Here is a 13,879-nt window from a genome sequence, read left to right on the forward strand (position 1 = left end):
TCACCGGCAGGAACACAACACTATTAGTAGGGTCTAGTGTTAATTGGCTGCGGTTTTCTGTAAGGTGGAGGTACCTCCCCAGTTGGGCTCTTGTTGGCAAGACATAATAAGAAAAAGGGAGTTTATTTACGGCACTTACGTTCTTTTACTAGTAATTGTAATAGTGAAAATCCCACAATCTCTAAGAACTACATAAACCTATATATTTTTTATCAAAATCTGATTGCGCACATATCAGCTTCCGTAACAAACGTAATGATAATTTACTCAATACAGAAGAAAACTTACTAATTGCAATCCATTTATATGTACTCGACAACCGTCAGGTTCTTATGTTCTCAGCTAACTTCAGCAGGATGTTTCTCAGGAGGTTTGCGAGCAGCGGATAATTCTCACCCATAAGCGGGCGTCGCAGTTGTGGTACACAAATCTGAATAAATAAATAGATATACAGCGTGGCTAAAAATTAAGTGCAAACCGGTTGCCAGGGAGGTTTTTGGATTATACTGAGCAACGTTTACTATGGGACCAACCACGAAATCGCGAAAAAAATATTTACCCTCCCATAGAAAATGGACCAGCCAAAATGTATGAAATAGCCAAATATTTTTCGCGATTTCGGAGTTGGTCCCATAGTAAAAGTTGCTCAGTATAATTCCGAAACCTCCCTGGCAGCGGGAATGCACTTATTTTATAGCCACCGTGTATATATAACTGAAATCCAATGAAAAGCTTATCGTAGCAGCTTGTTATGCTTTTTTTTATGAAAATAAATACCTACATTATTTATACAATAGGTAGACATTTTTACACACATACACAGGATGGTTTTAGCGACTTTCATATTATAAACTGAAATAAATGTCATATCCGAAGGAAAAAATTACCAAAGCCTCCAGTATCCAGAGCTGGAATCGAACCAGCGTACCCCGTTTACCGGACAGGTGCCTGAACCGCTCGGCTATCCGGTCATGGTGGCATGGGTCGAAATTTCCAAGTATATGACAATTTCCCGAAGGCTTGTGGCGCCCCCTGGCCATCTCTAAGGTAGAACAGTATGGTTCGACCTTCTAACTGAATCAACTCGGGTCATTACGGGCTAGCGAAGAGAGAGAACAAATTAAACTATTTTCTTTTCAGTTTATAGTTTAAACAACACAATTCCGTGTGTCTACTTGAAAAAACACAAATTAAAATATTTTCATAGAAAATAATTTAATTTGTTCTTAGACTTTCATATTGATTGTCACTGTGACAAGGTTGAGGATGAAACGGTTATAAAGTACATTTCATTTTGGAAATTTCGCCATTTTGGAATCTTTCCGACGGCACATCAGTACTTACCACAGCCAAGGCCACGACTAAAAGCGGGCAGATTAGATTGATGATCAACGACAGGATTGTGCGCACGAACCACCAGATTCCGATCACCACGATCACACTTGCCAGCATTACCTGCGAATTACAAGGCCGTTCATTCATTACAAATACGGACAATTGGGCCGACATTGATAACCCTACTGGTAGGATGTGTGGTAGAGTCAGCATCAAAAGTAGTGGATCAAACAACGCGTCACATTCGACACAGGTGATGTCTTTATATACAAGGTGACAAAAAAATAAGTGTCTATGGTTTAGGTCGCGAGGTCTACAGCTCACAGGGCCACTAGCTAGTTGATAATACCTTTGTTAGAAGACAAACTAGTATTCCATTGCGACGTTACAGTAGCACCACATGCAGCAAACGATCGGACTAAAGACCGATTAGCGTGCTTGCCAGTCTACAAACAGCTGAATAATGACACGGTACAGACGCAAAATTGCTTTGTTTTAGCATAGATAAATAAATAAGCTTACAGTGCTCACTTTATTATACCTAGATAAAACTCAATTACATATAACAAGGCGAAAGATTAATAATAAGATGTTAGTTTTAAACTTATTAACAAAACACAGACAGTTTTAACGTGCCTCCCATACTTACTTATCATTAATATATAAATAAATAAACATTTGGGGACAACAACAACACAGACTAATATAAAATAAATGCATACTTAGATAAATAGATAACATGCATAACTCAGGAACAAATATGCGTGTTGAACACACAAACAAATGCCCTTACCGGGATTCGAACCCGGGAGCTTCTGTTTCGTAGGTAGGGTTACTACACTTACTACCGATTAAGTTAGAGGCCGTTGATATTAAGTTAGACGTGAGCAGGACCAATCCTGCACACTCAGTAACTGTTCACTGATCGATCACCGTCGTATTTAGTTGAAACATACCACATTTTTTCTTTTTTTTCAACTTTTAGGTAGGGACAAATTTAGATCTCTACAAGCATGGTTACCCTACAACACCTAATTAATAAACATTTAACCGCATTGACAGCATTTTGATTATGAAGAAAATCTGTCAAACTTGAGTGAGATACGAGTTTTTAAAAGTAACCAGACTCTGATGACAGTGATGACCTCAGAATAATGACTAAAGCAAAGAAGCCGGGCAAAAATAAAAGCTTGGTAAAAGATATCGTATTCACAACACGTTATTACTTTTTGTCTATGAGTGAGTGAGACAACAATCCGCAAGTTCTTTCGTTTTTTTCAGTATTGTCATAAGATAAACTGAGGGAAATGTCAAATGGTCCTATGTGCTTCTATAATATAATCCAGCCAAATAAAATATATGTTCGTTATTTCACAGGTAGGTGTCAACTGTAACAACTTGACATAGTCGTATTATTTTAGTTGAAATATTTCGGGATGTTTCAGCGGTCATCTTGGTTTATTTTAATTATATTTTTGCTATTCCTGAAAGATTGTTGGAAAACGTGCTGAGTTTTTATTTGTAATGGTTTGAAGTTCCCTTTGTGATAATGTCTTGTGTGATCGAGGGCTGTAAATCGCATACAGGAAGAAAAGAAAATACGCACGAACCGATAACCTTTAATCGGTGAGTTTTGTTCAATTTTGAAGAAATTTATTTATAGGACCTGACCCTAAACATAGAAATCGATATGTTGTTTATGTAATTATTACTTGCATTCAAGTCTATATAGATTTTTGCATATATTTTCGAACTTTTCTGCTAAGTATGAAAGGTTATATTTTTGGCATAGTGATGTATCGAGCTCAGATCAATAACCTATCGACATTTACAGCTTTCTTATAGTTTGGCCCAGGACTGTCTCATTTTAATTGATGAGTACAGTCAAGGGCATAAATATATATACATTCCCAAAGTCTCAAAAATATGTGTACGCTCAGACAATAAAATCGTGTTCACATATTTTAAGCCATTTGTCTGGATCGATATTTTTGCCTTCGACTGTACCTATAGTTTTCTTTGTTCTTACTTACTGACAGATTGTGTTTGCCAGACTATAGTTTAATACTAAAAACCGGTCAAGTGCGGGTCGGACGCGCGCACCAAGGGGACCGTACTTTTTAGTATTTGTTGTTATAGCGGCAACAGAAATACATCATCTGTGAAAATTTCAACTGTCTGTTCATGAGATACAGCCTGGTGACAGACAGACGGACAGCGAAGTATTAGTAATAGGGTCCCGTTTTTACCCTTTGGGTACGGAACCCTAATAAAAAAGACATTAATGATCATTGATGAATGTTCCTTTTATTAATATTGTTGGTCACAAAACTCAACTTTTTATTTCAGATTTCCAAAGGACGAGGAATAGGGGATATTACTGCAATGTTCTGCCACCAGAGTGCAGCACTAGCTTTTTTAGTGCACCGTAGAGTAACTTATTCATACTGTACCTTTAACAGGTTTTTGACAAGTTTTCAGGGGACCTACCGGAAAACTCGAATCCGAAATTTCGTTATCTAGCTGCCTCTTTATCGCTCGAATACGCAAGAGTGACAGAGATGTTAGATAACGAAAGTTCGATTTTCTTGTTTCGCGATAGACCCTCAGATTGTGATAGTGGCGCCACCTACGCCGAGTTTCGCGTAATATTCCCTATTATTAAATTAAAAAAAAAATATTACACGAACGTTTTTTTTTATTATTTCCTATTTGGTACAGTCAGCTGCAGAGAAAAGGTACCCCACGTCCATACTAATTTACAGAACTTTGTATGTCTTTTCTATGCCTTTTCTCTGCAGCTGACTGTACATGACTAGAAACTATACTTAGTCTTTTAGCATTAGAAAAAACGGTAAACCATTTCCACGTGTCTTTTTATTGACAAGTTTTTTTATAAATATAACAATATTTTACTTATAAAAGCAAAAGTATGTAAATGATCGTATATTATATTTGTTGTGACTTATTTTCAAAGTGTTTTTCGATAAAACGACACGTTAAGATCGCTCGCCTTCTTTCTAATGATAAAAAAACGAGAGGTATAGTTAGACGGTTCTGAGTGGTAGACTGCAAATGAGATAAAAGCTATATTAGGTACATGCATTAATCCTTATATCAGGCGGCTCTTTGATTCCAAGGATTGCATAACTTTTATACTTTTTAATGATTTTTAGAATATGAAAATTACAAAAAGTGTAAAAGTTATGCAATCCTTGTATTCCACGCATTTCATTTCAACGAGCCGCCTGCTACAGATTTCTTGAAATTGCCGCGTTTTTTCAGGTTCAACTTTCATTTGCCAGACTATTATCAATTTGCCAATTTCGTGATTATTCTTTTACACGGCACATAAACTTATGCATAATTTATCGATATAAAAAGTCGACACAGTCACATCCCTAGCAAATTATCAAACTTATGACACCGTACGTAAATGAGAAATAACAAGCATATATGCATCTCTTTTTGGCACATTATCTAATTCGTAAGGAAGTAAAGTACGGGTATACATATTTGCGAAGCATTTTTGCCCGACTTCTATGCTTTAGTCATTATTCTGAGGTGATGACACTCAATTTGACACAGAATATCGGTAGTTTACATGTAGTTTAGTACTTTTTAATTGTAGGGCGGTCATGCATGTTGTAAAGAAACTTTTTTTTCCCCTCACTAGCTCGGAAAGTTGTCGTTTATCCTTCAATACAAGCGGGGAAAAACGCGTTTTATCCACTAGTGGGGAAAGTAATTTGACCTTGGATGGAGCGTGTTTATGTAGCTTGACAGATAACAAAACGTAAAACGCTCATGATAATGGTTCGTTCGATATTAATTATCATTAAATAAATGGTTTGAGAATCTAATAAAAAATACCAAATTTAGCTTTATGTAATGATTTTAAGTCATAAACCTTAAAATTCCATAAGAAACGTTTGTTTTTTTTATAATGATGATAAATATAATTCTGAACGCACAAGTTGAGTCGAAGCAATTTCAAAACGCATCGTTAACATTTCATACATCAGAAATGTTATTCATACATCATAAATGTCAACATTGTCAACAATTTTTTTACTTAAAACCTTTTCTCACCGACTCGCGTAAAAATACACAACTTCCAGAGTTTTCTGTAATAATATCGTAAAGAAATGAGTGATTCCAGTGATGAAGATGATCTAACGCCTGTGGATGTTGCACTTTCCTCGCTATAGTGAGGTGAAAAGTTTTGTGTTACACACGGGCGCAAATGTATTTTACTTCTCGTGTGTTGAAACACTCGCGGGTAAAATACAACTTTGCACCCTTGTATAACAAATAACTATTTCAATACGACTAAAACATTTACGTTAATCTCACTAATACTGATACGAAACAGTTGCTTATAAGTTACTGAATGTGTAGGCTTAACCCTGCTCACGTCTCCTGAATCACCCTGTGTATGGGGCGAGAACTCTTAGCTTAGGGGAGACCGAGGTGAGTTGTGACAGAGGAGAGTTGTGACATTGTCGATCTTTGAAACCTATTAACTGTTAGCGAGCTTGCAACAGCGCGCGTTTGTTAGCTAGTAACTTCAACTAACAAACGCGCGCTATTGCGAGCTCGTTATTAGTTAATAGATTCCAAAAAATCGACGATGTCACAACTCTCCTCTGTCACAACTCACCTCACCTCACCTCGGTCTCCCCTACTTACTTGTCTAAAGTTATTAGCCTATCCGGCCCAAATTGTTTTGTGGCGTTTTTGATTCGATTACTTATAGTAACTAAATGAAGTATTTACACAGTTATAAGTTCAACGGACTTAAAATAAAGTTCAAAATACAACGTAATAATATGATCCGTAGCAATGGCTGCAGGAAATTCGGATTTGTAAATGCATGTAATAAACTATGAAATCGGCTTATATCGCGCATATTGAATTTATAATACATCCCGACGTTTCGAACCCTTCACAGCTTTCGTGGTCAACGGATGAACGTCGGGATATATCATAAATTCAATATTCTCGATATAATCCGATTTCATAGTTTTATTTCAAGAGTAACTATCGTGGTAACGGAAAACAATATTTTGTAAACGCAATTAAATTATAACTCTTTGTTACGGTAAACTTGCGGTTGTAGAAGGTTCCGTGTATAGGTACAATACACATATAATTTCATATTTTTTAACTTTTCATGATCAATTGATCACTATGATATTTATATGAATAATGGCACCACATAATAAACATACGTATGGGAAGAATACACGCCAAATTAAATGTACGTTTTGCGTGGGTATTCTGTAGGTATTTTATTTCTAAAAATAACAAGCGCAAAACATCAATTATTGTAATTTTGTTAGGAATTTTCACACAAATGAAATTCTAATTCCTCAACCAACTGGAGTATTAGGTTCACCTGCTATTCAATTTCAGAACACCTCAATAATAAATAGACCTCACGACTATTTGGGCTCACCTATAGCGTTTTTTTTCTTCTTTAAATAGGTATATATATTGCGCTTAAGATGGCCCAGTTCTTAAACTTGCCTACATTCATAACTTCATACTTTTATACTCGTAAGTCTGAATCGGTTCACATTTTCCTTAGTACCATTAGACAATACAGTAAGTTCATATAAAAAAACGATGGGCCCTCTTTGTGCCCTCACCGGGATTTGAACCCAGGACCTACGGCTCCATAAACAAGGTCATTATCGACTAGGCCAGACAGGTTGTCACAAATATTTCCGTAGGTACATTATTTTTAAACTTTTAACCGCCGTAGACTGATATATATAACACATACAAAATCGGGCTCATTTCGCCGCGGTCTGATAATTAATAAGACAAAACTTTGTGTAACTTCGTACCGCCGGCGACACGAGCACGCTCGATGAAAAATTATATGGCGGTTAAAAGGTTAATTCTGTCTCCTGACGTAATCCTCTTCAGGAGATCTTAAATATTACTTCGCCTTGCAGTTTTTACGGTTCACATTTTAAATAAATCACAGTACAATGTTGCTGTAACGCCATTTTGATTCCAAATTGATTTTGAATCTCATTTCCTACGGTTGAATGGAATCCTATACTTTCCTTTGCAGTAGCTACAGTTTCCATTTTGCCTGCAAACCGAGATTCAATAGGATTTTAACAAAGCCTTTATTCAGTAAATGACTTTCTAACAAAGGTATTTATTTTATAAATAGTAAATCTAGAACAAGCTTTGTCCGAAACTGTTTTGAAAAATTCATAATAAAGTTTTTATTATTTGGAGGTTAGATCATTAACAGATGTTGTAAAATTTGTAAAACACATGCAAATGGCTCAAGAGTTTGTATAAGTATTTTTTTTATGCAAACCACGCTCTTCTTGACTCTGCGTTAAGAATTTATATAAGTATAAAGTCATAATAGAATCTTCACTCTTGAGTGCACTTACTTTTTGCAATTACCCTGACATTTTCAACATAATAATATTAATAATACGTTATTCTTGGTCTCAGGCAGACATAATTTAGAACTTAGTATTTAAAATAAAATAAAAGTAAAAGTCATTGATTGTCGCAGTAAGTATAAAAAAAAAACAGTAAAAAACAGTAGTAGGTACAAGCTTAAATTACAGCAGTATTAACAAGTAGAAACTATATATACATATATGACATTTAGAATTATAATTAACAATATTATAAATGCTACGTGCGCTAATAGGCTCGGGACTCAGCTTGTGCCGCGAGTCTGGCGACTGCACAGCGCTGTTTTTCAGCCAGCACCTATCTCTTTGCTTTTTAAGAAAGATCGAAAGTATTTGATATTAACTCGTCGTTTTTGGGTGAAGGAAAACATCATGACAAAAGGGAACTTTACAGTCGCTTTCGTAAAAGTAACTGCCGGCAAAGCTCACCTCAGACTCTTATGGGAACCAGGAAAGAGCAATTAAAAGCGATGAAGGCCTGAAAGGTACCGGATACGTACCTGTGCATCTTCATGCGCCCGTAGCCAAACGCTGAACGTCTCCAGCGCGCTTTTGGGGTCCAAATTTTCAAACATACTGGGCGTAGGCGTGGCTTGTCTTACACTAAACTAAAACAAAAGACATACACTATGCATAGTAAATAAAAACAACATTATATTAAACGTTTTCTGAACTTCATTTCGTATGGTCAGCAGCAGAAGTGGCTAAGCGGGCGAGGTGTTCAAAATGATCTTGACGAGACTTTATTGTTAAGAGAATAAGAGTGTGTCAAGGTAATTTTGAACACCTCGCCCGCTTAGCAACTTCTGCTCCTGACGGTACAGTCGAGTTCATAAACATCTTAACAAGCCAACATCCCAAAAATATATTTACACGCCTCTATGACACTGACAATAAGGCAAACAAGTCTCTATGCAGAGGGGGTCAGTTATCTCTACAGCTTACTGTTCATAAAATACGTCAAATATTTCTAAACACAACCCAGATAATAAACCTCATTTTTACATTTCAAGAACTTGCATGCATTATTCGATGCATTACGCAAAAAACGGTAAAAAATCACGTTTGTTGTATAAGAGCCCCACTTAAATATTGATTTTATTTATTTATTATTTTCGTAGTCGACATCTACAGTCAAGTAGCGGAATTAACAGCCGAAAATCAAAATATAAGATGTTAAACGGATGTTTCTTTTCTAATTTAAACCCTCGTTGTGCAAAAGTTTAATATATCTTTCAAACTTTAAATTTAGCAGACGAATTATGGATGGCTTTGATCACGTGACGTGACGTTGATAAGTATCACTCTTTTTAACACCGCGTGGTTAAAAAAGACACACCGTCATTGTGACACTGTCACGTAGTTAACCATCATAATTAGAGGCCGGAATTCTCGTGGTAGTTTCAATTGACATTAGGGACTTCTCATTTATCGACTTTCGATATACCTGTATCGATACAATGTAGAATACTAAATATTGAAAAAGATTAAAAGTAGAGGTAAATAACAAGCAGGTATTATCGATAAAGAGCGATCTCTTCCAGATAACTTTTGAGTAGTTGAAAATGCGAGATAGATGTGCAATAAAAACAATGAAAACTTAATAGTTTTACATTTAATTACTACAATTCCGTGTTTATATTTTTTTTCAATTTCACGTCAACGTCTGTTTTAGTGCAACAAATTTAATATTCCATTAGTTTCCTTATAAATTAAATGTCGTCATTTTTTTTCTCATAATATATATGCTTAAATTACTTCTTTTACAGTCAAATATCCATTAACTATTATAACATTTTAATATTTTGTGTTCCACTTTGTATCGAAATATGTGTATCGGAAGTCGATAAATGAGATGAGAGTTCAAAAATGCCACAATAATTCCGGTCTATGATATGATCATAATCGTGCAGGGATTGACAACGTTTCACCCCACCACTAAGCTTCCGTACAGCATACGTGCTCGTAACTGTAGTGGATCAAACAAACGTGTTTGCGATGCAAGATTGCTACTGGATTGTTTTATTTGTTTTCCATACAATTGTTATACCCCTGTCGCGGCGTTTTGTAAATACAGCTAACTGCCTATTAGTTACTGTACCTGTAGACAATTTGGAATAATAAATAGTCTATAGACTTGCTTACTCAGGTCCCGGATGCCGATATTTTTGCTGACAGTTTGGGCAAGTTCATTAGGTCCGCCATGTTGGCTTCGAACTTCGAACTTTGCCCCTGTACCTTAAACCATATTGTTGTATTTGTCTGGATTTGTTTATTAATTTGTTATTTTAATTATATTCTGTAAAATAAAACTATGAAAACGGATTATATCGCGTATATTGAATTTATAATACATCCCGACGTTTCGAACCCTTTACAGCGTTCGTGGTCAACGGGTGACTGAGGAAATATTACAAAGTGCAAAAATACCCACATACTAAAAAATAATGAACAATCATAGACTATAAACTTTAAGGCCGGTTGTACATGCAAAATCGGTTCATAAGGCTAGTTATACACTACTATTATTTTCAAGTAATATATATATATATACGCGATAAAAACTACGCCGGCTCCAACCCTACACCACGGACCCGAGAAGATTTAATTCCCTCCTAAATTAATCCGTTTTCATAGTTTTATTTCATGAGTAACTATCGCGGTAACCGAAGACAATATTATATATTCTGTAATTCTAATTGTATTCTAACGTGTAGTTTTGATTATTTTGAATTTGTCAAATATGTATTTCGTCATTTTGTATTTACCGTGTAAGCGCTTTGGTTGTTATTTACTGTAAGCTGTATTCTGTAGAATATATTAGTACGTACAGTAGCAGGTTGTAATTGGTAGCTATAGGTCAAGTGTATATGTGTACAGCCAGGTCATAAATACATACAGATGTAGTGTATAATTGTTTGCCATCGTATTTTCTCGGAGACGTTCGTATTTGTCATGCTACTTCTGTCAACCTCAGTACTCATTGTACTGACACTGTCTGAAATAGCATATATAACACGTTGGTTCGTGCGTTTCCGTGAAAATACGATGGCAAACAATAAAATTATGCACTACATCTTCTTCACCTCAATAAGTGTTACCATACTTTGACCTTTTTTTTGATATTATGTTATCAAGAGAGATAGCATGCGAATTTTTGCTTTTTACCCTCATAAAATGGTAAAAAATCGTATTTTAATTAAATTTTTGTTACTTAAACTATGTAGGTTTTTCATCAACCGAAAATCTTTTTTTTTTTTACTTTAAAAAATGAATGTGATATTTTCGGATTCTGAATTCAAATAATTGGGATCCATCGATAGATACTATAAATATGAACTTTTTTGGGCTCAAATTTCTATACAACTTTGATTTAAGTAAACGACAAACTAATGTGCCAGACATATCGCCGTACCACAGTATGATAATTATAGGCATAAGGCTGAGTTACCACTTGAGATGTACGAGGCAGCTTAGCGAGGAATGTGTTTCTTAAGAACCAATAGAATATTGTTTACTAGTGCTGCGCTGATTGAGGAATAGTTAAATTATGTGATTATATTGGTTCTAAATAAACATTCCTTGCTACGCATCCCCATACATCTTTGGAGGAGACGCAGCCTAAGGCACAGAATAAATAATTGACAGCGGTTCAGGGTCGAATCATGCTATCCCTTTCTAACATATGGTACTATCTCTTTCGGCTTTTTAGGGTTGTCAAAATTCAAGTCATTATCTTATCTGTGGTCGTGCACGCAAAGGGACGTCAAGTTGTGCCAACCCTAATAATTGATCGGAGCAATGCTGAGCCGAACGGAGAGCCGAGTTTGCCCGAAGCGAGGAGATTGTAAAAAAAGAAGTAAACATACACCATGTCCAAACATGTTTCTCTGCAATGAGTGATGGTCAAAGTCCTCGCACATTATAGCGGCACTGTGGACGAGCTTCGTAGCGGCGAATAATGACGCGAGAAGCCTCCTGTTCACAGCCTGGCGGTCTGGGAACAATGAGAACTGATCAATTTAGGGTATTTTTAGGGTTCCGTACCCAAAGGGTAAAAACGGGACCCCATTACTAAGACTTCTCTGTCCGTCTGTCCGTCTATCTGTCCGTCTGTATGTATGTCACCAGGCTGTGTGTCATGAACCGTGATAGCTAGACGGGTAATTTTTTTACAGATGATGTATTTTTGTTGCCGCTATAACAACAAATACTAAAACCAGAATAAAATAAATATTTAAGTACCCATACAACAAACGTGATTTTTTTCCCCTGTTTTTACGTAATGGTACGGAACCCTTCGTGCGCGAGTCCGACTCGCACTTGGACGGTTTTTTTATTCAGTTGTCGACTTTCTTTTTTCGTCAGATTTTGATAAATTTTTGTGAACAGATAAAGTCTCCTATTTTGTATAATATAAGCGCAATATCATATACATCCTACAAAATCTTTATCTGAATTACGAAAACGTACCTATGTACTTTTTGTAATGCAGCGGTAAAAGTCATACTTTTCTTCGTCTGGATTAGGATTTCACATTTATTCCACCCAGAATGAAGTTTACACGCTACTAGAATAAGTATTAACGGGTTTTAATTTGTGTCGGAAGTGTACATAGACTATGTTAATTCCTTAGCATATTAAATTATTAACATAAGACTTTTATAAGTCTTATGTCTTATGTTAGTATGTTAGCATCGGACTGTAAGCTTGTTTGCCATCGACGTGATATAAAAACAATAGACTGCTAACATTCAAACAATGAATCCTAGCCAATAAATTACGAAAAGAATGAATATTATAATGAGAAATCGGCATAGTTTGATATACAACACACACTGCTATAATACTTAGTCCGCAGGCCAGGCGCAAACTAATTTCGTCAGTTTACGCATCCGGGGCGATAACTGCTAAAATGGTTAAGGGTGATGTGTAATGGGTAATGGACGTCATATGTCAGCTGCCGCTCCGTTGGTGGGTTTAAGGACGGCCACCCAAGGACGTAAAAAATATTAGTCATTGCATACTGATTGAAATTTTGTCAGATGCTATTATGAATTTAAAAAATCATCAGCCGGTTGTATTGCGGTGGAAAGGTCGTCAGCTGATCACATGAACATGTAATATTGTTTTGTTTTGTCATCGCATCCCAATTGAAACTTTGACAGATGATTGTTTTATGATGTTGTGAATAAATAATATCGTGAGCCGGCTGTATAGCGGTAAAAAAACCGCAAGCTGATGCTCTGAAGGTCGTAACGCAGCGCAGAAGTCAGACGGAAGCATATATACCTATATATCACTTATTAAAATGCAATTTCATCACCAAGGTGGTTAAAGAAGATGTATATATCAGTTGCCGCCGAACAGATTTCCTTGACCAATAGCTCATGGAAATCTCATCCTGGCTAGCTCATAATTATAACTTTTCCCACAATGAAGGTTAATATGAGGAAGGCCGGTCTTCCGGCATATAAAATTTACTACCGGGAAGACCGTCATCGTAGCGCAAGAACTCTCGTATTTGTGTACGTACGTCACTCATACATACACAGAAAGGAAGAGCCTCACTCATTTTGCTCTACTGACCTTCTGTAAGTAGAGTGTGTTTGTACAAAAGCAAGAGTTAATAAGTAGTAGACGGCCTTACCGCTTAGACGATTTTTTTCCAACATAACACCAACTTTTTATTAGTTTATCGTGTAGGAAATAGAACGACCCGCCTTTCCTATACCCCAACCGGTCCTATCTACATTGACCTTAGGTAAAAATGCAACTCACCATATCGACCAACACGCGGTAACATTTCAAATTACGTTTTCCCATTTTTTGCAAAATGTTGCTCACACCTACGCACCACAGAAGTTTATTATGTAACGTTTTTTTTTTACATTATATTACTGAGATTTTAACAGTTTTCACAATAAATTTAAACAATAAATGACGTTTCTTGACGTATATAATTATAATTTATTTTTCGTGTCTTGTCAGTGAGTGTCCAAATTGTTTAAATCAGTTTGAAGAGGTTCAATTATAATATATTAATTGGAAAGAGTTGTATTTTTTTTTTTGAAAATGTTTATTGA

General features: G+C 36.0%; 1 protein-coding gene across 1 annotated transcript; it reads right to left on the bottom strand.

Annotated features, from left to right (window-relative positions):
- Positions 1–289: 289 nt before the first annotated feature.
- Positions 290–13,653, bottom strand: LOC134755687 (uncharacterized). The gene is made up of 5 exons (XM_063692233.1): positions 13,575–13,653; positions 11,663–11,790; positions 8,294–8,401; positions 1,345–1,455; positions 290–430 (listed from the first exon to the last, which is right to left on the bottom strand). The coding sequence occupies exons 1-5, from the start codon at positions 13,597–13,599 to the stop codon at positions 323–325; spliced, it is 480 nt and encodes a 159-aa protein (XP_063548303.1). The 5' UTR covers positions 13,600–13,653; the 3' UTR covers positions 290–322.
- Between the last annotated feature and the right edge of the window lie 226 nt (positions 13,654–13,879).

This window comes from Cydia strobilella, chromosome 3 (genome assembly GCF_947568885.1).
Source record: "Cydia strobilella chromosome 3, ilCydStro3.1, whole genome shotgun sequence".
NCBI lineage: Eukaryota > Metazoa > Arthropoda > Insecta > Lepidoptera > Tortricidae > Cydia > Cydia strobilella.